The 24276-nt window shown below is 37.2% G+C and overlaps 4 protein-coding genes across 9 annotated transcripts; 1 reads left to right on the top strand and 3 right to left on the bottom strand.

Annotated features, from left to right (window-relative positions):
* Positions 1 to 3: 3 nt before the first annotated feature.
* LOC100186119 (MAM and LDL-receptor class A domain-containing protein 1-like) lies at positions 4 to 12314 on the bottom strand. 2 transcript variants are annotated; one of them, XM_026834276.1, is made up of 11 exons: positions 12212 to 12314; positions 11805 to 11947; positions 11244 to 11398; positions 11060 to 11187; positions 10901 to 11005; positions 9765 to 9848; positions 9522 to 9694; positions 9147 to 9255; positions 8774 to 8830; positions 2292 to 2299; positions 4 to 147 (listed from the first exon to the last, which is right to left on the bottom strand). In XM_026834276.1, the coding sequence occupies exons 1-11, from the start codon at positions 12291 to 12293 to the stop codon at positions 19 to 21; spliced, it is 1173 nt and encodes a 390-aa protein (XP_026690077.1). In that variant the 5' UTR covers positions 12294 to 12314; the 3' UTR covers positions 4 to 18. The 2 variants fall into 2 exon arrangements, with proteins under 2 accessions (XP_026690077.1, XP_002131341.1); XM_002131305.4 differs by lacking the exons at positions 4 to 147; positions 2292 to 2299 and adding exons at positions 7964 to 8278; positions 8345 to 8469.
* On the top strand, positions 4264 to 8248 carry LOC100177508 (MAM and LDL-receptor class A domain-containing protein 1). Its single transcript, XM_002131341.4, has 13 exons — positions 4264 to 4476; positions 4870 to 5015; positions 5103 to 5260; positions 5529 to 5656; positions 5742 to 5846; positions 6021 to 6098; positions 6165 to 6340; positions 6415 to 6502; positions 6746 to 6808; positions 6884 to 6982; positions 7232 to 7385; positions 7731 to 7857; positions 7910 to 8248. The coding sequence occupies exons 1-13, from the start codon at positions 4386 to 4388 to the stop codon at positions 7925 to 7927; spliced, it is 1431 nt and encodes a 476-aa protein (XP_002131377.1). The 5' UTR covers positions 4264 to 4385; the 3' UTR covers positions 7928 to 8248.
* Positions 12315 to 12838: 524 nt separating the features above from the next.
* On the bottom strand, positions 12839 to 20826 carry LOC101243429 (solute carrier family 22 member 5-like). Of its 3 annotated transcripts, XM_004225915.4 has the most exons (12): positions 17723 to 17951; positions 17567 to 17667; positions 17270 to 17402; positions 15915 to 16018; positions 15698 to 15852; positions 15453 to 15621; positions 14826 to 14961; positions 14651 to 14763; positions 14386 to 14600; positions 13671 to 13853; positions 13324 to 13462; positions 12839 to 13125 (listed from the first exon to the last, which is right to left on the bottom strand). In XM_004225915.4, exons 1-12 carry the CDS (start codon positions 17906 to 17908, stop codon positions 13056 to 13058), a joined length of 1704 nt encoding a protein of 567 aa, XP_004225963.2. In that variant the 5' UTR covers positions 17909 to 17951; the 3' UTR covers positions 12839 to 13055. The 3 variants fall into 3 exon arrangements, with proteins under 3 accessions (XP_004225963.2, XP_026690047.1, XP_026690048.1); XM_026834246.1 differs by lacking the exon at positions 17567 to 17667 and having other exon boundaries at positions 17723 to 17809; XM_026834247.1 differs by lacking the exons at positions 17270 to 17402; positions 17567 to 17667; positions 17723 to 17951 and adding an exon at positions 20725 to 20826.
* A 1757-nt stretch (positions 20827 to 22583) lies between these two features.
* LOC108949454 lies at positions 22584 to 24253 on the bottom strand. 3 transcript variants are annotated; one of them, XM_018811701.2, is made up of 7 exons: positions 23842 to 24253; positions 23683 to 23752; positions 23464 to 23549; positions 23252 to 23395; positions 22999 to 23184; positions 22858 to 22938; positions 22584 to 22798 (listed from the first exon to the last, which is right to left on the bottom strand). In XM_018811701.2, exons 1-7 carry the CDS (start codon positions 23911 to 23913, stop codon positions 22715 to 22717), a joined length of 723 nt encoding a protein of 240 aa, XP_018667246.1. In that variant the 5' UTR covers positions 23914 to 24253; the 3' UTR covers positions 22584 to 22714. The 3 variants fall into 3 exon arrangements, with proteins under 3 accessions (XP_018667246.1, XP_026690095.1, XP_018667247.1); XM_026834294.1 differs by having other exon boundaries at positions 22584 to 22938; XM_018811702.2 differs by lacking the exon at positions 22858 to 22938.
* Positions 24254 to 24276: the final 23 nt, after the last annotated feature.

Genomic DNA, 24276 nt, shown 5'->3' with positions numbered 1-24276 from the left:
GGTAATTGGGAAATTTCGTTAGGAAAATTGCTGGGCGGTAACAGCCAAACGTGGCACGCTTCTATATGTGCCGAATGTCATGTACACTCGTACACGTGACCTGGCATCAGGTGACACCGGTTTAAAGGCGGACTTTGTTTTAGGTTGCTAATACACACAATGTTAACCACTCTTAAGTACAATTGTTAGAAATAATTATGGAATTTCAAGGTTGCGACCAAGACATTTTCCAATAAAGATGTTTACAATATACATATACATATATATATATATATGGCAGTAGCAGCTCCTGTTAAGGACTATAATAAAAGTCAATAGCTTTCGTAAGCACTCACCATACGTATGTGCTACTGTGCAATTGTATTCTTTAGAGCTTTTTAAACAAAAACGTCAAACATAATACAGGGCGTTTATTTGTAAGAGGTTGGGAGTAAATGTAAAAGTTTTGATAACTTTTCCTTTATCTGAATATTTTATTCCTCCGTATTGTAGATTTAAATACAATATAAAAGAAACGAAATATCACAAAGCGACTATTTTTGCTTATATACGTAACACGTGTTGTAACTTGTTATACAGTAGAGTCGGGGGAGATGGGGCACCTTTTCATTCTATTTCTCGTCTCATTTGGTAGTAAACAATAAACATTCAAAGAATTATAAAACTGTAACCTCACGACTCCAATACACCTGTGTTAATTGTTTGGAAAACGATCAGGATATTTGGATATTATGTGATAAAGGTGTCCCGCCTATACCCCCCCAGCCTATACTATATTAACGATGATGAAATGACCACCTGCAACACAAATGAGCATACGTGTGTAAAACATTAAATGACGTGCGGGGTGACATTTCTAAGGGCACTTTGGCATAGTTTACCTTTAATAGGAAAAACAACTTTCCGGTAAACTGACAACCCTGGACAGGAATTGACCCTAAAACCAAATACCTTGCTTTCTAAAGGTATTTTCTGCATGCGATACCGTGCAAAAACAAATCGTTTCGGATCGTGCGGTACCATCTGGAAAACTATACTGCTGTCAACAAAGTTGTCCTTTCCAGTTAACATCAAACTGTAGGGCAGGATAAGCCTTGGCCACCTGCAGCCCAAGTCCACAGCGGAAATCCAATCACTTGGGACGTAATTAGTTTCAGCACATCAGCACGAGAAATGTTATTTTCGTGAGAAGCCTGACGGGTTGCATCGTCAGAACTGAACCGGAAATGAAGTGTAGCTAAATCCGACGAAGCTGATGACGTCATTCGTGCGCTGCAAATGCTCTCTGCAATGCTACGTGAAGCGCCACATTCACCACACTTACGTACTGCATGCAATGTGAGAAAAGAGCTTAGGAAGCCTAATTTTGGAAAATTGAAGCAATATTACTTGTTTGCATAGTTTATTACGTCACACAATTTAAAATGGTTGACAGCGACGAGTTGGCCAAACTGCCATACAATCGACGAAATTGTACTTCGTATGTGTGTTGTATCAAAATTTGTATCTATATCAGAATACTCACTGTATGGTATGTTATAACGTTCAGATTTTATGTTCGATTTAGGTAAACCGTCTTTATAAACACGTTAAAAACCACAAGGGGTTAAAAACAAAAAGGCACCTCGTCAGTTACACGCACTCCATTTTGTTCGTAGTCTGTGTGTGTTTTAGAATTTCTGTGACACTCTGTTACTTTCTCTTGGAAGCTACCCACAGTAGGACTGTTCAATGCATCATTCAACCATGCTTTACGTTCCGAGATAGTAAAGTCATGTTCAAAAAACTCTTTAAAGAAGTTACCGGGATCGACTCCTAGCTGACGAACACACAATGTAAGTTGTAAGATTTCAGTAAAATCTTCAAAATCCAGGTTGGAGAAAAAAACTTTTACGTAATAACGGGAGAAGAAGTGACGCAGTTGATTTTCAGCCATGAAAGTTTCGGTGCTTGGAATTGGTTCTACTTCTTGAAAAGCTGATATGAAATGCATTCCACCATGCAGCCGCACTGTATAGAAATTAAAGACGATGTAATTACTTTTTCATATCAAAGGTGCGGGCGCCGTGGCACAATGGTTAGATGAGATTACGAGTTCAAAGCTCGACGCTACCACCATTGGCCTTGGGCATGGCACTTAATTGAAATTGCTCAAACTTGGTGGTCACTTCGGGTTATTTAAATTAAAAACCATTGCCCACAAAGTTATATGTGGTAACTATTAGCGTTACATATATGGCCTTAGCGGACACGCGGTGAGTAAAACAAAATACCGCGCGTCCTATAACGACTGTTGTTGCTCGGCTACGCGAGTGTTTTTTAATAGATACAGGTACTCAATAGCTTCTTTTGTTATATTAAAGCATAGGTAAAAATTTTATCAAAGCATTTACAAAACAAACAAGTTGGGTATCACTTACACGACCCGTACTTGTGTATCCACTGTGAGCATGGTATGAGCGTAACTTGCAGGCGGTCTGGTTCTCCCAAGTTATCTGTGAATTTACATTTCAAAATTTCTGCACATCAAATTTACCAAAAATAACATACTTTTTAAACTGTTCGGCATATTTTTCCAAATGAAACAAGCAAACAAAAAGTTCAGTAAAATGGTGATCATCAAGGCGTAAAGCACCACTGTGCTTCGTGGTCGGTGAGGTAACCATTGTTCCTGTAATACACAAGAACGTATAAGCACCGATTTGGCTTTTATGGCACTGTAAGGTAAATGGGACACCTTTAGCACATATATAGCCAAACATTCCGATTGTGTTTTTTTTTTTACAATTAACAACGGTCTATGGGAATCGCGAGGATACGGTTCTATAACCTTTTAAACGCTCTTTGTTTACTACCAAATGGGACAAGAAAATAGAATGAAAAGGTGTCCCATCTTCCCCCACCCTACTGTACATACAATTAAACTAGGTTTACCTGCGACTCAAAATCCATATGTTTATGCATGATACATTGTAATCCAGTCTTTTCACTCATTGTATTAATACAATATACGAAGCTAGCTATATTGTTAAGAGTGCATTTCCTGCTATAAACATTTAATTAGCAATCGTACAAATTCTCAATAAGCGAGCATGAAAGACTAAATTTAATGTTTAATTCCCATAGTAATAAAACATCCAACACATTTTCTATATAACTGAAGAAAGAAACAGCAGTATCTATTGCGTCTAATGATCCCGTATTATAATTTAGGATTTCCTCTTCAGGCAGATCCACATACTGCATCTAATATATTGTGCATCTATAAATTACAACAATTGCCGTTCCGGTGATACATTGACAGGTGCATAACGTATAGTAATTGTATTGTTTCGCAATGTCTGTAATATCAAATGAATAACGTTTGCTGTAACGCTATATTAGACTTTATTGGGTATACAGTTGCTTAACTAATTGTATATGGAACATTTACCTTTCGTTTGGAAGTTGGTTTTTAAGATTGGATTCATTTGCACCCTTTTAATAAGAACAATATACTAGGATGGGGGAAGATGGGACATCTTTTCATTCTATGTTCCTGTCCCATTCGGTCGTAAAAAAAAGAATATTTAAAAAGTTATAAAACCGTATTCTCACAACTCCCATAGACCGTTGTTAATGGTTTTAAACACGATCAGGATATTTAAACGTTATGATGTGCTAAAGGTGTATATTTCGTGAAGGGAAACAACACATTTGATCGAAAACACAAAGAAAGTTTTTAAATAATTGCAACAACATAATGAATGAATGCAACTCTTTAATAAATCCTTTTCTACGAAAGCGGATGTTCATTTGAATGCCATTGTCCGAGAGTATCCCAAACAGGTACTTCAAGAAATGCCACATTGCCGTACTACCCTGTACCTTGAATGTCAAACCGCGTGCGTCAAATCGGACGCAAATTAATTTCGGCCTCGTGGCCTTTAGCATCGAAGAGAAATAACTGTCAGATTGCTTAACCGTTTTACTAATGAGAAGCCCGAAATTTCCGTGCTATTTTAAGACGAACTTCTAATCCCGTTTTAGCATGCTTGTGCGTCAGATTTGCGCAGCCAAACACGATGAATCAGAAACCGCTTAAAGTAACCAACTCGTTTTATGTTATACCAAAATACAAGCTTTTTTTCAAAAACATTTTGGGTTGATTGAACAGTTTCCTTCTTCAGGTAAAGACCCCAAATTAGGTCTATGACGTTGGTCGCCTGTATGGCACCATCGTGGATATACGGCCAACACACTTTAGTACAAAGGCCCTCCGGCGCATCAATAGATCTGCCGCAAAAATCTGTTTGGCATAAAATATAACCTTGGCCCGTTAAACTGGTAACATCAGTCGGTCGTCTGCATTAATGCTATCAAAGTATCGCTAACGTCCCCTAAGTATGCGTGGATTTTGGATTTGCATTATTATCGGGTGTAGTATGGCAATTTCAGCGCAAGCGTCTCAGTCATTACAGCATTCAGAAACAAAACGTGAGTAAACTGTACAATAAATCAGCATGTCAAGCTAAACCGGTTAGGATTATAAATGATAAATTAATATGACTAAATAATTTGGCGGTTAACGGCGTTAATTCTATTTCGATGTTTTGGCTGCCAAACCTGTTTTCCACATTGAAATAACGTGTAAGGTTATATGTAAATTAATAAATTGAAGTCGAGTTTGACCAAACAAAATATAATTAACATATTTTAATAAGCAGTATATAATACTGTGGGGTAATATGGGATATCGTTATATATATCGTGTTTTAAACAACTAACAATTATTTTTAGAGTTGTGGGGTTACGGTTCTATAATTTTGTGTAAATAAAAGCATTTCCCATCTTACCCCAGCTTACCTTAATATCCTAATTTATTTTTAGCGACTGGAATACGAGGGACTTGTGACAAGGAAGTTATTGGTGTTTTAAATGGCAGGATAGCTAGTCCCAACTTTCCCTTGTACAACTACACATTAGATGTCACCTGCGTATACGAGATAGTTGCTGGCCCGGGACAAGTCATTGCGGTAAGCGCTTGTAACAATATTTGTAATGACGAAATCTTATTACGTAGGTAGGTACCTCATTTGCAAACATTGTATGGTTTTACACAGTACCAAAGTCTATACATGGACTTGGAGGGTAGAGTTGACGACGCCTGCTACGATCACGTTGACGTATTTCCAAGCGGCAGCATCACTGGTGAATCATTTGACCGATACTGCGGCCGAGAGGTTATTTACCCCGACGTAACAACGGGGAGTAAACTGGCGTAAGTTGCAGACTTTTTTATCACAACAACCCGTAGTAGTGGGGTAGGGGGCAATATAGGACACAATTTCATTCTATTTGTTTTATTTCATACAGTCGTAAACAAAGAACACTCAAAGAATTTCAAAACCGTATCCCAACGAGCCCCATATAGGTCGTTGTTAATTATTTAAAACATGATCAAAATATTTGGGTAATATGTGCTACAGAGGTCCCATCTTCTCTCGCCCTGTATATAACAATGCCACAAAACAAAGAGTTTTTTGCAGAGTGATGTTCGTCTCAGATGGGTCAGTATCTGCCGGTGGATTTGTCATTTCGTGGTGGATTTTAACTCCAGGAAACATGAGACATTCTCTGAATTGCAACTTTGATGACCCTATACCTCTTTGTCCAGGTCTGAAAGATATATCTATCTATCTATATATCTCTCTCTATATATATACATATTAAAAATGTTTTTTTATTCAAATGTATTGTAGGTTGGAGTCAGCTGACGGGTGATCATTTCGATTGGACATTTTTTCGGGGTCCAACCCCTTCTCGAAACACAGGGCCAACATACGACCATACAACGGGCGGACCGTGTAAGTAGCATGAGTTTATAATCAACGCGTATGAAAGACCGAACCCCTATTCTTTTGCGTTTATACTTGTAAGCAGGCATAAACTGTATGAAAAAGAGCTCTTGGGTATTAACGATGGTTGCTTTTTTGTCATGCGAGGATAGAGAAAGTAACATTCAATTCAATTCTTCACAGATGGAAGATATGCTTACATCGAAGCATCAAATGCAAGAAACAGAAACACGGCTGCACTCAGAACGCCTGCAATAATCAGTAATATTAAAGTTTCAGTAACTTAATAAATGCTATGAAAAAAATATCATTGATTATAAAATGCAGGTGACCAGCCTTACTGTTTGAGGTTCTGGTATCACAACCACGGGACAGGTGAACTTCATGTGGTCGTGATTTCAGATAATTATCATGGGACAGTAGTGGCCGCTTATAGAAACAACACGGGCCCACAATGGCTAAACGCTTCACTGACAATACAAGATTATAATCAAACGATACAGGTATGTCAAGTGGGCGCAGTAATTGCTACCTTATGTCATGTCCACTTAGCTTTACATATCATCTCGTTTTTAAGATTGTGTTTGAAGCTATTAGAGGTCGTTCGTTCAAGTCGGATGTCGCAATTGATGATGTCACGATTTCACAAGGACGATGCCCCACCGGTATGAAACGGTCTTATATTTTTGTATTGACCAAGTTCGGTATATAAATGCACACGGCGTGTTTGCCTATGTGAGTTAAATGTATGCGCAACTTCATTTTGTAACCACTTCATTGCACTTTGTACCACATAGCAAACACTTATTGCTGACTGCAAATACTCGTTCGTGGCGACAAGCACCTGCAAGCTATACATGGCATTGAGGATTATAGTAAGTACATTTGTGTAATATGTGTGTTTACAGAGCACGTATGTGAAGAGGGTCAATTTACATGCGCGAATCCATTCCATGACATCTTTAATGAAGGTAAATGCAAACCTTAAAAACTTAAAAAACGTAAATGCTTGTTTAAAAACAACTTGCGTGTTTTTGTGTATACAGACGCGGATTATGGGCAGGAGGTCGGGTGTGTGCGACAGGAGTTTGTATGTGATGGTTCTGACGATTGTTTCGACGGTTCTGACGAAGCCAACTGCTCTGGTAAGTATAAAACTCAAGGGTAGCATTCTACCTACTTCAGATATAGCTTCTATAAACCTATACATCCAATATTCGCTATATAAACCAAAATCCAATATCTAAGCTGCATTTCGTTTGATGTGTGGAGCAATTTAGGCATCTGCAGTCGCAAATCCTGCAATACTGCGTTGTTGGTTAACTGAAACTGACAACAAGCGACACAACAGCACAACCAAGCGACGCCCTTGTAATATACTCATATTTATCCAGACACGGTGAGATGCCCGTCCAACCAGCTGTATCAAGCTTGTGCAAGTTCGTGCAACAAAACTTGTTCTGCCGGCCCCGAAGGAGCAAGCTGTAGCCCTGTTTGCGTTTCACGTTGTGCGTGTCCATCTCACCTACCGTTTCTACACAACGGGGAGTAAGTTGCTTATATTAATTTGATATTTCGATCCCGAATGTAGAGTATAGGGTATTTTTGCGTGCTGTTAAAAACTGTGCGCTATGCAAATTATGGGTTATTTAAATTTACGTTGTTTAGATTTGTGGGTGTATGTGTTCCGGACTAGAGCAAGACACCTAACGACAATTGCTCTAACCCAGTGGCCACAAATGGGTTATCAAAATTATCAGGAAAACATTAAAAATTTCAAATAAAATAATCACCTACAAAGTAACGTATTTGGTAACTCGTAAGCTGACACGAAATGCATGAAAAAAGCACTTGTTTTCCGGCCACAGGATAAAACATTTTATACGTTCATAGATGTATAAAGTACAAGGACTGCCCCAACGCGTTACAAGGTAACGTTGATTCGGAGCGTGAAAGAGCGAACAAACAAATTACCACAGGTTTTCGAAACTTGCTTTCTCTATTTGCCAGATGGATGACGGTAAAGTAAAAACATGATATTTTTGGTCACGTAATAATTATTTGTATTGTAGACTACAAATGGCACGTAAAGTGAGACCACAGAATTGAGAAAAACATTCTTGCACTCATGATTAAGTCCTGTATTTATTTCAACGAACAGCATATTTATTCTGTTATCTGGTGATACGACAAAACAAACCGTAAAAAAGGTTGACAAGCTTTAACCTGTATAAGCTACGATGTTGTATATTATATATTACTTCAGTTTCTATGATAAAAATAATTAAACTTACTGGAATTACCCTTACGTTGTACGAGTACTTAAATAAAACATTGCGTTGATGTGTAATCGGATTGCAAGGATTTAAAACGGATTGTTGACGATTAATACAATATAGTTTATAATCACGGAATTTCCCGTTGCGGACAAGTTAATACTCCTGTAAAATAAACTGATTAGCACGAAAGTCCTCATGAACAGTATAATATTCAAATAAATAACGTACCTTCTGCCTGACCCATTCCACGATCATAACAAACATATTGTGTAAGGTATTTAATATATGTTGGACAGCTGGGTGCATCGTTGTAGTCTCAATCACAGGATCTTCGGTTAAAATTTCTCTGGTTGCTGCAACATATAGATAGTTATTTGCAAACATGCTGGAATTTTAGTCATTACTCTGAGTATCGTTTGCTATTTTGGGGGGGAAGACGGAACACCATTATCACTTATTTTCCAAATATCCTGATCGTGTTTTAAACAATTAAGGTCTACTTTTTCTTTACTACCATATGGGACAAAAGAATAAAATGTCGCATCCCACCGGCCGTCATACTATATAGATTTTCCGAAAGCAGCATTTTTATATGTTTTGGTCTGTGACGGTAATAGCAAATAACAAGAAAAAATGACGTAAAGAAGGAAGCATTACTTAAAATTTCTCTTGTCGTTGTAGGTTGTGTGGTTGTTGCACGAGGAGTTACTGAAACTGAAAACGTTCGTAAATATATATACTGACATACGCTAATGCATGCTACGGTTTGCCAATATCTAAAATACAACTGGTATATGCAGTCCTTTCTGTTTATAACTGACCAAATCGCTCTTTTCCGATTCGGTTAAGCCTTAATTTTGTGCGACTTGGTTGGCACACGGCCTACTAGAGATATGTTAACTAGAGAGATATGTTATGTTAACGGTATCTCTAGTAGGCCATGGTTGGCAGACTGCAGATTGCTGCCTGACAGACTGCATTTAAAAATACGCTTACGGTTTTGGGGCATTAAAGTGCGAAACCATTATACCTCTTGGTGTAACTGTTGATGTGGTTATAGTTTGACATGGACCTTTCGATAATTGCATATCATCTATTGCAAGCGTCGAGTTATTTCCGATGACGCCTTCAACAGCAATCTAATAACACACAAATATGGTACTGTGAGGTAAGATGAAACACCTTTAGGACATACAATTCAAATATCGTGATCGTGTTTTTTAACAGTTAACAGCGGTCTATGGAAGTCGTGGGCCTAGAGATACGGTTTTATTATTCTTTGAATGTTCACTAGCAAACGGTACTTGAAAATACAATAAAACGATGGCCCTTTCCCCCACCTTTCTCTATGCCAAAGATATGAATATGTTCTGTTTGTATATGTGTAAAACACCAATATGCATACTTGTACTGGGGTGGCCGTCTGTGGAATTGGTACCCTTGCCACTCGCCATTCTTGGTCGGTTGCGGTGGAACTGGAAAAGATATATTCGGCGGAACCATCACTATTGACTTTGATAATGTACAGATATCCATCACCCGTTGAACGATACCAAACATTAAAGCAATATTCATCATCTGTATCAGTTATTGTAAATTAAAAGATGTAAAATGAGCGTTAATTCTTCTTCTTTTGTAATCTTCCTACCGTTAACATACGCAGTTGGTGATAGCAGAATAGCGTTGTCTCCTAAATTTCTTCCCTCAGAGGTGATATATGCGTATCTACCAACTTAAAATAAAAAACATGCGGAAATTTTAATGATAAGTGGAACATATATTTAGGGAAAGAATTTAATAAAAACGCTTTGCGAATACATGCAAAGGTCTCAAAAAGCGCGCGTTTTTTAAGCCAATTTTCTAATCAGTCGCCGCGCGAGTCCACGCTTTCTTTTAACCACAAGTTTGGTTTGTTGTTCATGGAGTTAGTCTGACTCTGCTGGTGATAGTAGACACCTACAGTTTATGGTAGCTATTAATTTACAGCTTTGCAGTTTTGTAAAAAGATAGTTATATTACTAACATTATATCCATCATTGCTACTGAAGAAGGTATGTACCAACTGTTACTCTACTGTTGCTTAATATCATATAGTCGGTGTAACGTCTTAATTTGTTCTTGATCTGTAGTTTAGCTTAGTTATGTCCCCAAATTCAATTTCCAATGTAAAACTGTTTGTGCTTTGTGACGTCACAATTGCGCCACGTAGATTGCTGGCAACCATTTTTTGTCTGTACTTTTTTTCTGTCGCTGTTTAAGTGTGATGCTGGATTTTATCTGCAATCCTCCACCTTGTTTAACTCGTTACCCCTGAGCGGCCCTGTCTGCGCCGGGTTACATGTCATCAAAATTGTCCGGTATGTGTGTTTTAATATACTCGTTTTCTTTTGTGTGCGATAGTTTGTAAAACCATACGGCCTGTGTGTGTGTTTTTATTTTTAGAAAACCGTACGCACGCACCTCGCAACAACCAAAATAATTTTTTACACTTAATCTTCGTAAGCGTTTTCCGACAATCTGCATCCCTCGTTTGACAAGCTCGGCCATTCTAGGACACGCCATATAGACCGTTACAGCACGATGGTTACAGTCGGTATTGGTTGCATTTAGTTTGCTGTGTATACAGTTATGTACGTCAGTTAACTAGAATCTTAAACCGTAACAGTAAACATGTTGGCCAAACAATATTAAGGTTTATAACATATGAACAATGCAATGTAAGAGAAAGAAAGTTTTCATTGTTCATGCGCGATGTTTAATGCCATGAATAAATCACACACTTACCTATAGTGCCTGTCGTATGGTCCTCTTGTATGCCTATAACGGAGCCCGCATATCTCGCTCGATCAAGCGACCAGTCAAATAAATCGTAAGTGAATTGCGTCCAACCTAAAGTGTTGTTTTAAAAACGTTTCTATTACCGAGTTAATATAATGTGTATACCTGAACATAAAGGTATAGCTCCGTCGAAATTACACTCTAAAACGGGTGGCAGAATTGATGGGTCGACCCAACCCCAAGTAACAACGAACCCCGGGTAGTTGAAAGTCAGATCACTTTGAAAGACGACTCTAAAAAAGCAACAGAGTTCAAACACCCGACTCTAAAAAAGCAATGCATAATTTACATTAGCCGATTGCCTGTAGTCGAGTCTAACGGAATACTGGAACTGCCGCAAAATTTTTCGGGTTCGTCATTTAGGTTACCAGTTTTGTAAACCGCAACAAAGTCAAAGCAAACACCCAGTACCACAGGCTCGATGTCCATGTATGTGCTCTGAAACTAAAATTAAGACGTTAATATTTTTCATTTAATTTAGACTGTCCTCCTGTCCTGTCGGATAAGTTTGAGTAAGATGGTTCATGTTTTGATACTCTTTTACGAATATCTACAGAACATAACCTTATCCCTACAACACTAAAAACAGGACACCTTTAGCACATAATACTCAAATGCCCAGATCATGATTTAAACAATTAGCAACTGTCTATGAGAGACGTGAGCATAAAGTTTAATAATTCTTTGAATGTTCTTTGTATACTTTACTAAATTGACAAGAGAATCAAACGAAAAGGTGTCCCATCTTTCCCCACCCTACTGTAAGTATTAAACTCGTATAAAACATAACGGTCAGCATTTCGTCAAAATATTGTATCCTTCTACTTTTAAAACCACTCGTTCCACTTACTGCAATAAGATAACCTGAAGGTGCTTCAACCTCGTAAGTGCAATTGGCTGTTGTGTTGTAGTTGGTAAAGGGGAAGCCTGGACTGGAAAAACTCCCGCTTCTCGATCCAGTGTACCTTCCACCGCATGTTCCAATCACTTCGGCTGATAGAATATAACTTGATATGTTGCCATCTCTTTTTACATAGTTATACTTATACTATGTAAAAAAATACTCAATAAAGAGGTGTTTCATCCTCCCTACTAAAAGGCGTTATTGTTGGCTAGTGCTAAGCTATTACATAGAATGTCTACACGTCAAGAAAGTATAATGAGAATTCTACTGATAGCGAATCTATGCATAAAACTTAATAATATGTTTAATTTGCGAACTTGGTATTTAAGTTTTTTAATCAATGTTTAACTTACGTTTTATTTCTTCTTGTTGCTGATAAGAAACATGAACGATAGCAACAATTAAATAAATAACTCTCATATACCTTGCTATCATTGTGCAAAAACGTTCACTTCTTACGAAAATCTCGCGTTCTGTGTCTCACGGCTAACGAAAACCGGCTTGTCTGCTGGCTCTTTTTTCTTGCATCCCGGGGTTGATCATAGCATAATTGTAAAAACTTAAAGTCGAACCACTTGCTGCTCGATTTGCAAGCTGTTTAAAATCATAGCTGACGCTTGCCCGCAGGCACGACTAGTGTTCCAGAAATGTGACTTTTCACAATAAACACTCGACCGTTGTAAGTCATATTCGTATATAAATCTTCTCTATACTATAGCAATGTTTATGTCTGCCTAACTAGCTATCAGAAAGCAATAGTTTGTTTTGATTATAGTATTGTTTAAAATTGGGCCATTGACCGCATGACGAGTAACATTGACCTACCCACATATACAAACAAATAGGGAATATTTGCCCGTTCAAAACTCCCACATAACGTGGCTTTTTATACAGTTTACTCTAACCATACCAATAGTGTTAAATTGTTTCTCTGATTAAATATCCCCTGGTTTATGATTGCGCATTCACAACACTTAGTAATTACACACCTCATTTATTAGATATATTCGTAATATTTTTAGGTGCAGTTAAAAGTATACACTGTAAGCAATTTTACTTTGTTACTTTTTAACATTTTACTTTCAAACCTATAGATTGGGTAAAAATGTTGGTAATCTGTTGGCCAAAAATATGTTAGTAATGTGTTGTGTTTTTAGCAATCTAAAATTCGCCAGTGAAACGGTAACGAGCTCGTTTTTATACAGCCGAACTTTGACAAGTTGTTGGCATATTTTTTCTGCTTCTGCTTGAACAACATATGGTGTACCTGCGTGAAGAAAAATAAACAGTAAAGCGTTTTGTACAGTCCGCTCATACAAATAAGCCTTCTTTTTCATTGCCTATTACAAAGAGGCTGGTAACTTAGTCTTTTTTTGGTGTTATCATATACGGATGCAGCCGGTCGACCATAGGGATTTCGGTTAAAGTTGGCCCTGTAACGTATATTTAATATTAAGCTAGTAACCTTTCTAATTCTTCAGCATCTTCCATCGTCTCTGGCAATGGAATGGATTTCGTTTCTGGAAGAAGCAAGCAAAGTCCCGCAGCCGACAGACCAAATGAAGCCATAATGAGGTACGGAGAATAGAAGTTTGTTTGCTGGCCTGTTATATATATGTAACCTGTGTTTGAACTTCGTTGGCCAGGTACGACTCGCTATTCACACATATAAAACATTTTTTGCCCAAACCGTCACCTATCGTTGCATACACCGTGTGCTGCTGCGGTGCAATGGCGATTAATTATAAAGAAATATTAATCTTCAGGGTTTGACGCATACACTGAGTATAATGTAGCCATAGTAAAACGTACCTAAGAAAATAAGATAAGGTGAAGCAATAGACCCAACTCTTGCAGCAGTAGAAGACGCTCCAATACTCATGTTTCTCATGAGAGTTGGGAAAAGTTCACCGCAAAATAAGTAACTGATATTGAAGCACGCGCTAATGAAGAATTTGCTTGTCATCGCCCCCGCAATCATAAGAGTTTCAGAAACTAAAAATGGCGATAATCTTAAACTTATACCAAACAAACGTCACATATTTTGTAATTTGGCTATGGATTACAAATAACAAGTCATATTAAATTAACTCTATGGAAAGAACCGTGTTAAAAAGACCTGATTAACCTTGTAACTTAGTTCAAAATATAAGGCTAAGCTATATCAAAGCAAAAATCATAAACCAAGTTGAAAAGTGTGAGAACTCGTAACCACACGAGGGTAAAAAGGGTGCGAAAAATACTGACGGCGATGTCGCGTCATTGACAGGTCATGAAAGACTTAAATGGGCTTTTTGGGTGTTGGGTAATGGGCCAGATCTAGCCTAGGCTAAATCCCAGGCCCTTAACAAGAATCTTACCCACAAAGAATAATAAAAACCTGTAACTTTATAAGTGGAAACTCAAAATAATCGATGCAAACAATGATAATGATAAGTATTATTGTGCAATTAGAAGAAAAATGTTCTTAAAGTCACTTTCTTTGCAAAGGTCGGAGCTTTAAATTTTATTGAAATTATAGTCTTGCCTGCTTTTAAAAATGGTGAAATTCCAAGTGTAATTGCACTAATGCAAAGGAATAATGATAGCACACAACGTCTTCCAACTAATTCCAGTGAAAAACAGGACAGAACATAAGAAGGAATCTCAACAGCTGCTGCTACGAAACAGTTGATAAACTTGTTTCCACCCAGATTGGAAGTATTCAGGCTGATGCAGTAGTAAACCATGGACACCATAAACCTTTAAAATATTGGTTAGTTTGAGGTCTTGACTTCAAGTTTAATACTGACCAAATGTAGAACATAACCAGGGACCGTTTACGGATACTTGAATGTTTCAGCATGTCCAAATATGTGAATTTTTGAACAGCTTTCTCTTGGGGCTTTTCTTTTTCATCACTTTTCTGCAAGAGTGTACATATTAACAGACAATGGTATGTTGAGAATCGATTTACGCCACACATACCACCAGAAGCAACGACTTCTTTAAATCGTCGTCTTCAATTGTCTTGCCGTTGATTTTTGCAATTTTGCGCATAATTACCATCGCTTCCTCAACCTTACCCGAGCACATTAACCATAAAGGAGACTCCGGTAACCACCTAATGCATGCAGAATCACCACCTTAATATTGTCATAGAAATTGCACGAGTTTCGTCACTGTAAAATCGACGTTTACCGCTCGCTAGCTTAGCGGTAAAGGATATTTGATTTTATTGTAGGCTGGGAATACGGGACTCGGTTCAAGACAGGAGTGGTTGATTAAAAGCATAATAATATACGTTGCTAATTTTGAATGCTCGCTGAATCATATTAAAGCTACCGAAATTTTGTAGTTTACGATTTTAATTCACCAATCCAGTATACCGTAGTTGAGTAAAAAAGGATAAAATATTTTGCACGGTGTGATTTTGGCTCTTAAAATTAGTTTTAGTTTTGTGAAAAAATCTGAGATATGTAGATGACAAAGACTTTTTCGTGCAGATCTTTAAGCTGCAGTCCTCCAAAAACCGACGTATATTTTGATTTTGGAAATGTTAAGCAATATGTACTTAAGAGTCCCACCTTCCTCCACTAAACGATATGTACTTACCAATAATAGGGTATGAAGATTACCCCGAAAATGACTTGAATTCTAACGAGCCATTGCCAGTCGGTTATTAAGTAGGCAGCTGGAACTAGCACCATGTATCCGACAGAAAATCCAGTAGTTTCCAAACTGCCGATCAAGGATCGCTTCGAAACATGGATTATTTCACTTGCTATAAAAGAAATTCATTTTTTATTCCGGTACACCCTTTTGTACGTTTGGCATCTTCTATAACGTTATATACCGACCTAAAACGAATGCAGCCATGTAGTTGATCAGTGCCGTAACACCACATCCAAAAAAAGTCGCCATGTACATGTAAATGTTCACAGAAAAGCTGTTTAATCCTATGCACGCATACATTGCCACAGTACCAAGTAGGAACGTGGGCCTTCTGCCGTATCTGCGAAACAAAAACTTTACTTACTATACAACCATAAATACAGTAAGGAAGGTATACAAAACCTGTCCGAAAAGATTCCACTTATAAACGACCCAATTAAAAACCCAATCATATATAATGTTGTCGTCAGAGGCAAGAGCCATGCATCATCACACACGATATCCCACTGAAAAATAAAGTGGAAATTGTTATGTTATGTATTAGTAGGGTAGAGAAGATGGAACACCTTTTCTATCTGTTTTCGCGTTTTATTTGGGAGTAAACAAAGAACGTTCGAAGAATTATAAAACCGTATCCTTACGACTCCTATAGACCGTTGTTAATGGTTTAAACCAAAGTTAGTATAGACCAAGTTAGGAAACCCCCGCTCGTGTCCGCCATTACGGAGCCCACAGAGCGTGAATCGCCTATACAAATGCATGGTCGGCATGTGTTCATTTAGTTCTTGTAAGCGATACAAAGCTAGAAAACACATATAGCGGTTGTTTTAACATTTAAAATATAATTTCTAATACAAACCTTGTTATATAATATTAAATCTAGGAATTAATGTGAAGTAAATTAATATTTTGACTGGTTTTCGGCGTACAGTGTGGTTTAACAGGGTACTTTACGTTGGCGATTAAGACTAGCAGCAATCAGCTTAGTTTACATAATAGTATTTGATCATACCTACGAATCTACAGAACCATTCATTACTACATGTATAATCCAACATGAGTGGACATGCAGCTCCAAACTGCTTAATAAGTACTAGCAGATAAAGTGTTCGCGTTTTCCGATTTCATAAAGACCCGTTACTTACTAATTCAAGCAGAGGACAAAAAATAGTAACTCAGTATTGTTTTCCTCAATGTCACTTCGATATTAGGCAAATTTTACAAAGATACCTTAAGTTTCGTTGCCGGGTATACGTGTTAAGTTTGTGAGCCAAAAAGTAAAATCACAACAATTTACATGCAAAACTGCAGCTAGATACACCAGTTTATGGTAATGTTATGCGTTTTTGTTTGTATTTTTATATTTTAAACATGTTTTTTTATGTTTTTGGCTATAGTAAACTTGATATTTTCTGTTTTTTTACTCCTTAATCGATTGAATGTTCAATAAAAGTTGATTATTTTTGTGAGGTTTATTATTGTGATAAGATATAACATTAGTAGAAAGCCATTTTTACTCGCAGAAGTGCTTGGTTTTTAAAAAATCGCAAAATTTAAACGAAAAACAGCACCCAGCAATGATAAAATGCTATGCCGTGGGCTCCGTAATGGTGGCGTCTATGACGTCATGGACGCGCGACAATGGATAACAAGACTCGTTGTTTTACAATCCGTTTCCTAACTTGGTCTATACTAACTTTGGTTTAAACACGATCCGAATATTTGAATATTATATACTACATAGTAGAACCAAACACCTCTGTAGCAAGAGTTGTTCTATCACCTTCATATACCCATCCATGGTTGCAATCCAATATAACACGGTTACTGTTGTTCGTGTGCATTGGAATTGCTGACGTTCCATTCCATGTGAAACCTATGTCGCTGTACCTATAACAATTAGATTTGTGAATTCTGAAAAATCCTGTCTTAATGGATAAGAAACGGGATCTCCTGTGTTAAAAAGGGATTTACCACGGCCTACTAGAGATATCTCTCGGCCTACTAGAGATATCTCTAGTAGGCCGTGGATTTACTAAATATATACCATATACCTCTTGCATTGGCTCTTTGCAAAGACCCCTTCCTTATTCTTTTCCAAAGGTAAACTGAAATCCAACCAAGTTTGGTATTCAGTTGAATCCCGCGAAATATTCTGTCACGAAACGCAATTGATAGTCTAAAGCTTTTAATTAAAAAATGTCGGTTACCTGCTGCGTGGCTAGCTTTTCAAGTTGTGGGATTCGGCAGTAATGTTGCGGAGTGTTTTGTGTGAACACTGGCGCCATAACAAGAAATCCATTCGGGACAGTGCTAAAGGCTAACAATCCGCAGATGAAAACTTGGTACTTGCCAAACGAGCCAATTTTGTCCAGAGTTTCAGCAAATTGATCCATCAGTTTTGTACAAATTACCAATACAAATCTACAAGCTAATTGGTGACCACTATATACACACGAAGGTCAACACAATACACTTAGACTTATTATTATGCAATTTCTGTGCGACCTCTTAAGAAAAATTCCAATTTAAGCCAATCTAATCGCCTATTTTAAAAAAGTCAACTAATATTTTGCAGTAACTGGAAATGAATGGATGCCTTCTGTAACTATAGACTAAACATTGCAGTAGTAGACCGTTATGTCTTTCTTTTGCAGTAGACCGTTATAGGCCGTTATGTGCCTATTAACTCCAAACTATCGCGTGTAACCTGAAAGAACTGATCAAACACAGACTGTTTTGCAAAACTGCACATACAGTATAATTGAAAAAGCTGGTTTCAGATGCAGGTGCACCCATTGGTTAGTTTTAGATGGTCTATTAACAGCCCGAAATCTAGTTCTAAACAAGCGAAACCTTGCTTACATAACAACAGAAAAGCAGTTTACACAGCACATTGAAGTGATAAAATAACTAGTTCGTACCACAAATGCTGTCTGTTTTATCGCTATTTGTTTCTTCTGACACCTAACAGTTCTAAAAAAAAATCTAGGTCCGAAATTTTTCTTGCAGAAAACGTACATAGCAGACTTTTTAGTACAGGAAACCCGATTTTGCCAGTCAAGCATAACGTGTTCTGCAGAAACAAGTTAAACTTCTGCATAATAGGTAGGCTACTTGGAAAAAATGACTGCATTTTACACCAAATAAAATTAGATACATCTTAAACACAAGCCGCTTTGGATCAGCAAAATTTTGTTTGTTAAGTCTATTTAATACCTGATAATTTTTCTGGCTATTGTATACTACAGATCTAAAAAAGCATTCGTTTCGAAATTAATATAAAAATGAGAAAATTGGCCAGTGTATATAAGTTTAACAAAATTTGCTTTATTACGTCATAATAACTTATGATTACGTCACATCATAATAACTTCTGAAACGCGGTTATGTATTTTTGCACTTTGATAAAGTGCAAGTGACTGAATTTAGAATATTTTTCCCTTATAATATCTTGTTAATATATCAGTGTATTATATTTGGTTACGCCTGAGGTATAAATTATTGAATTAAAAGCAAACGTTTAAAAGTTTGACAATAATAACAATACTACAAAACAGCAATGAGGGGAATGACGGATTTAAAATTTAAATTCTTTTATATTAATAGTATTCTGCAACTTGTAGTTAACCTACCGAAATTAACCGGGTGTGCTAGTTTCTTTGCCATGTGAACTGATCTATAACTTTAAAATGTTTTTTTTTTCGAAATTAAAGCCATATTGACCCCTGTCTATTTACCTCATGTCATGTTTATATCTTAGTTTTTTTCACAAAACTGAAATAATTTTATTTCAAGTTTCTTTATGAATATTCAAGTTTCTTTATGAATATACATGAAACTAGTTTCATCTTTCACACTCGTAGTAAACTACAATATTTCATCAGCTTTACTATAATTTAGCGAGCATTCAAGACTAGCACTTTACTATTTCGCATGTTTTACCTGTTTAACATATTTTTTTTAATATTTAACAACAATAATGAGCTTCGACGCGCGCCTTATAAAGTCGTGGTAATACTGTCTGAATAAAAGACTCGCCCGACAAAGTGTTTCATTTCCCCCCAACCTACAACACAAACATTAATCTTGCTGCTTTACGGTTCCCATATTGTATTAGTATGCTATATAGTCCCCGCCTTAAAGATTTTTTTATATACGAAGTCGCCAGGTTTTACATCAAGAAGAAAAGAGTGCTTCCCTGTTAGTTTACTAAGCAATAAAACATCTTGACAATGACCTGGAGTTCATCGAACTGCGTATTTTATTTGTAACAAGGTAGTTAAATTAAACAGACAGACTTTGACGAATACTTGATCCACTTTTACTGCCGCCGCTCAAACAACAAATGGTGTATCTGCATAAAAATATTAGAAAGTATATTTATCAATGTCGACAATTTTAATATACTATACTATAGGGTGAGGGGAAACGGGACACGTTTTTATTCTATTTTCTTGTCCCCATAGATAAAAAACAAAGAACATTCAAAGAATTATAAAACCGTATCCTCACGACTCCCCTAGATGAGCCAACCGTTCGAACAAACACCGTCCCACTAAATTATACGATAGCTATAGTTATTTATAATAGCTATCATATGTGTACTGATATTTATTTATGTTAAATATAGTAGGTTGGAGTACGACTTTGTCTTTTTTTATCGTCTCATATTAGTCGGAATGATATACCCGTAACATATAGTTACAGAACAGTAAGGGTTACAGAGAGGTTCACCAGCACCGTAAATTATAAGTAAAATGTGCTTATTGAACTAGCCCAAACTTTTTTACTATAGGATACAAATAACATACCAACTCAGTTCTGATGACTTTAAATCAAAACTAAAGTTTTAACGTGTAAACATCTTGTCTGGAACGTTTTTAATGGAGGGTCGTGATAAATTTAGACCGAGTGTGGGCATGCGCAGTAGCGTCTTGGCGCATGCGCAATAGCGCCCGGTACAAATAAATCAATCGAAACGAATATATTATAACACCGGGTCGAATTTTTGCTGTCAGAATCGAGTAACATTGTATTGTACTTTTGTCCGGAATTCACACCGGATACTGTGTACATCCACCTTAGAATTATAGAACAATAAAAGTCACAGAAACACAACAAACAGTAAGAGTTACAGGCATTTCCAAATCTGTAATATTAAAGGAATCCAAAATGGCAAGCACCTCTGTGGATATCGTAGTTATGTCACCTTCATATACCCATCCATGGTTGCAATCCAATATAACACGGTTACTGTTGTTCGCGTGCATTGGAATTGCTGACGTTCCATTCCATGTGAAACCAATGTCGTTATATCTGTGAATATAGAAAAATGCAGTTTAATTTGTGTATAAGTATTAAGTGCGCTTATAATTTATAATAGCGGACACGGGATTTGTGAAAGAGCACACCCTTGTATAACATATATATAAGTCGTCTCGTTCTGCGAGAATTTAAAAGTTACATTCATCCATACAGAACTTGTTTTATGTGTGAACTACTCACACTATAAAAAAATACAAAAACGCAATAATGTTATGCTTGCGAATAGAAATACGAATTTGGTAATTGTAAACTGATTACCTACGGCACTGACTCAAATTCTGTTTGTTGAAAAAGTTGATTTAAAACTGTCTAATTTATTTAAAGCACTGTATACAGGTTTGTAACAACGTGGCGCACCTGAGTTTTTGCCAATACTTCCAACTCCGGTATCTTACAATAATGGTAAAAAGTAAAGCAAACCCATTCAAGGTAAATGAACTTTAACGCGCTCGAAGTAAACAGTTGCGAAAAATGGCACCAATTACAAAACACTCCGACCGTGGCACATTACATAGAACTAAACAAAACATGCTCGTTGCAGCCTGCTACGCTGTGGTGTGACTTGCAAAATTAGATGTGACATTCTTACTGACACAACTATAGGACACTCAGTTGAATTTATTGACAGTTTTAGCATAAGGCGTATTGTAATAATATTCAATGGAGACATATCATATCCCGCGAGTAACACTATGGGTATCCTAAACGTCCAAACCATATAGCGTGTATACCATTGGTTTGTCTAATTGATTGACTTATTGCACTGTACTAAACGGAAGACTGTGGTATAACAATCGTAATACAATGCAGTCTATATAAATTATAAGACATATTACAATCAGATGGCGCGTACTTCTTACAGAATAAAACTCACAGTTGGTTATAATCACTGCAGGTTGTGATATATAGGTCTTTCTGTATTGGCTGCTACATCGGGTTTAAAAAGAATAGACGTGACTTATACGCTCTTTTAAACCAAATCAGTCGAGATTTATAACTTCAGGTTTAAGTGTAGCTGAATTGGTTCTTTAACAGTTTAACTTTTTATACGAACACCTTGCTTATATTTTGGTAAGGCGAGTAGAACTACGAAAAAAAATGCGTAAAATGGCAGATGATGTAGAGCGAACATGATAACGTTGCATCCTGGAAACTAACTACCAGAGCTTGACCTCCTTTATAAAACTTGTTATATTAGTTAACGAGTAAGATATGTACCAACGACGGCTTACACAGTTCTACATGGTCTGTTAAATATGCATCCCTAAACGCAGAATAAAACTCGAGGTTTACCCTTCACGCTCGATTATATAATATAGGGTGGGGGCGTGGGGCAAAATCATGGGACACTTTTTGTTCTGTTTTCTCGTCCCATTTTGTATCAAACAAATTATTATAAAACCGTATCCTCACCAGTTCCACAGACCGTTGTTAATTGTTTATAATTCAGGATCAGGATATTTGCACATTATGCGCTGAAAGTAGGCTATATTCCGCCTCCCCTCACCCAACTTTAATATAGCCTAATCTATAATGCCGTCTATATGCTTTTGCATTAAATACTAGATAGTTTTATTGCAGCCGAATCTTGTTTGGCTATTTATACGCTTTATGCCCTTCCGTACAGACTCGCCTTACTCTGTAAAGTTAGGCTATTCATACGTTTTACCGTTCCGTATATAGGCTTAAAAGTGGAAAACGCTACCTTTTGTCCATCGCGTATATGCATGTTTATGGTATATGCGATATAATTTGCTCTTTATTAAAATGAACGCATACACGGACAAAATAAGTGCGTGACAGTACAGCTTGAACAATACTAACAGAATACAGCTGCTTAATAACCACCAGGAATATAGCTTTCGGATACGCGGTCATCTTGCAACTGCAGTGATGCCGGAAAAGGTAACACGCCGTTGGGGAACACTGCCGCGATGGTGAGGGTCTGTCGGAAATGCCTGCGAAATAAATAGAACGTTGGATAAGTTATACGATTACATACACTGAAGTTTATTACGGGTCTTGAATATCGCCTTCGTCTGCCATTGCCGGTTTTCATATCACTATAATGCGAGGAACCGACGATCAGAATGATCACCTAAATATAAAACCATTTTGTTTCTGCTGTTTCTTTATTTTACGGGAACAATAAACTTACGTTGAATATGTTTTTAAATAACAAAAGCAGTGCGAATGCTGCTATAAGCCCGTCTGCTCCCTTCTGGGTAATCAAGTACACTGCGTAGGAGCCTTCTCGATCAAATGGAAGGGACACTTGCGTCGCTAAAGTGCACGTAGATAGATTTTGCGCGCCGAAATAGAGTTGACCATTTAAGTGTTGTATCTATCACGAAGTACGCGGATTTACCGATGTTGGAGTAACTGCGCATATTTTACGGCAGCATACTTACAGCAAATGCCCATGCGGAGTTGTAGAACAAAAATGGATCGTGCAAGCTATCCAGCTTTATAAATGCTATTAAAGTAAGAATCAGTTCACATACTGATACAACGCAGTAACACAACAACCAAACTAAGAGGCCGCTGCTCACACCCTAAAATAGAAACAACGCATGTGTTACTTTTGCTTAAAAAAAGCCTAAAAATGTTTGGTTAAAAATACCTTTGCGATGCTTCGGACAGCAACAGAAGAAACAAACAAAAGCAACGGACAACCGATTGCGGCAAATGCATAAAATACTTTCAAAGCTGAAAGCAAGGATATATTATAATGCGGGTATACGAAAAAAAAGATGCATATATGCATTAAAGTCCATAGAAATCATTCTATAGACTTTGATATGCATGAATTCTCAAAACGTATTTAGAATATTTAACCAACCTGTGTTTACTGGTCCAGATACATAAACTGCCAGACAAAACAACGTCAGAGTCTCGATGAAAAACTGCGCCTGTATCGTACAAGAAATATCAGAAACACACGGCGCAACATCTTTTTGGAACGAAAATTAATTTAAATGAGTATAATATCACGCCTTACCACGGAAAACGAAGCCGCCAAAATAGTTGCAGTTCTTTTGTTGCCAAAACTGACTCTATCCGCAAACGCCATATGCTGATACTTAGCAGTGCAAATACCAACTTATTATGCCCTGCCGTTTCTAGTTTTTTAACGCTTCGGCTACTGTGTGGGTAATCCGTTTTTTGATCACTTCGTGCTAAAATGTATCGAAACTCTATTCCAAACTGAGGTAATGGTATGACGGAGAAAGTGCATAGTAACTGAGTTGTTTTACTAGATGTAACGCGTTCGTTACACACACCGAACAATTGTTTAGCGACGCCCAAATGTACAGAATCGGTGTTAGGTTTCCCAGGTATTACAATTGGTTAAGGTAACAAAGCCGTGGTTGGTTAAATCCGGATAAGAATATAGAGTGTTGACGTTGTTATGTTCACGGGTNTCAGTACGAAC

Source organism: Ciona intestinalis, chromosome 4, assembly GCF_000224145.3.
Source record: "Ciona intestinalis chromosome 4, KH, whole genome shotgun sequence".
NCBI classification, from domain to species: domain Eukaryota; kingdom Metazoa; phylum Chordata; class Ascidiacea; order Phlebobranchia; family Cionidae; genus Ciona; species Ciona intestinalis.
The sequence above is the reverse complement of the archived record's forward strand: the minus strand, read 5'-3'. Positions and strand labels throughout refer to the sequence as shown.

Excerpts from the sequence above, each read along its gene's own strand:
- LOC100177508 (XM_002131341.4), top strand. The coding sequence starts at position 4,386 with ATGCGTGGATTTTGGATTTGCATTATTATCGGGTGTAGTATGGCAATT. Across the intron at positions 4,477-4,869 it reads ACAGCATTCAGAAACAAAAC|CGACTGGAATACGAGGGACT; the intron begins GTGAGTAAACTG and ends ATTTATTTTTAG. Across the intron at positions 5,016-5,102 it reads GCCCGGGACAAGTCATTGCG|TACCAAAGTCTATACATGGA; the intron begins GTAAGCGCTTGT and ends GGTTTTACACAG.
- LOC100186119 (XM_026834276.1), bottom strand. The coding sequence starts at position 12,293 with ATGATAGCAAGGTATATGAGAGTTATTTATTTAATTGTTGCTATCGTT. Across the intron at positions 11,948-12,211 it reads GCAACAAGAAGAAATAAAAC|CCGAAGTGATTGGAACATGC; the intron begins GTAAGTTAAACA and ends ATATTCTATCAG. Across the intron at positions 9,849-10,900 it reads CCATACGACAGGCACTATAG|TTGGTAGATACGCATATATC; the intron begins GTAAGTGTGTGA and ends TTTTATTTTAAG.
- LOC101243429 (XM_004225915.4), bottom strand. The coding sequence starts at position 17,908 with ATGGATCAATTTGCTGAAACTCTGGACAAAATTGGCTCGTTTGGCAAG. Across the intron at positions 16,019-17,269 it reads GAACAACTCTTGCTACAGAG|TGGGATATCGTGTGTGATGA; the intron begins GTGTTTGGTTCT and ends TTTATTTTTCAG. Across the intron at positions 15,622-15,697 it reads CATGGCTGCATTCGTTTTAG|CAAGTGAAATAATCCATGTT; the intron begins GTCGGTATATAA and ends TTTCTTTTATAG.
- LOC108949454 (XM_026834294.1), bottom strand. The coding sequence starts at position 23,913 with ATGGCGTTTGCGGATAGAGTCAGTTTTGGCAACAAAAGAACTGCAACT. Across the intron at positions 23,396-23,463 it reads CTGTCCGAAGCATCGCAAAG|GGTGTGAGCAGCGGCCTCTT; the intron begins GTATTTTTAACC and ends TTTCTATTTTAG. Across the intron at positions 23,185-23,251 it reads ACTCCGCATGGGCATTTGCT|ATACAACACTTAAATGGTCA; the intron begins GTAAGTATGCTG and ends ACTTCGTGATAG.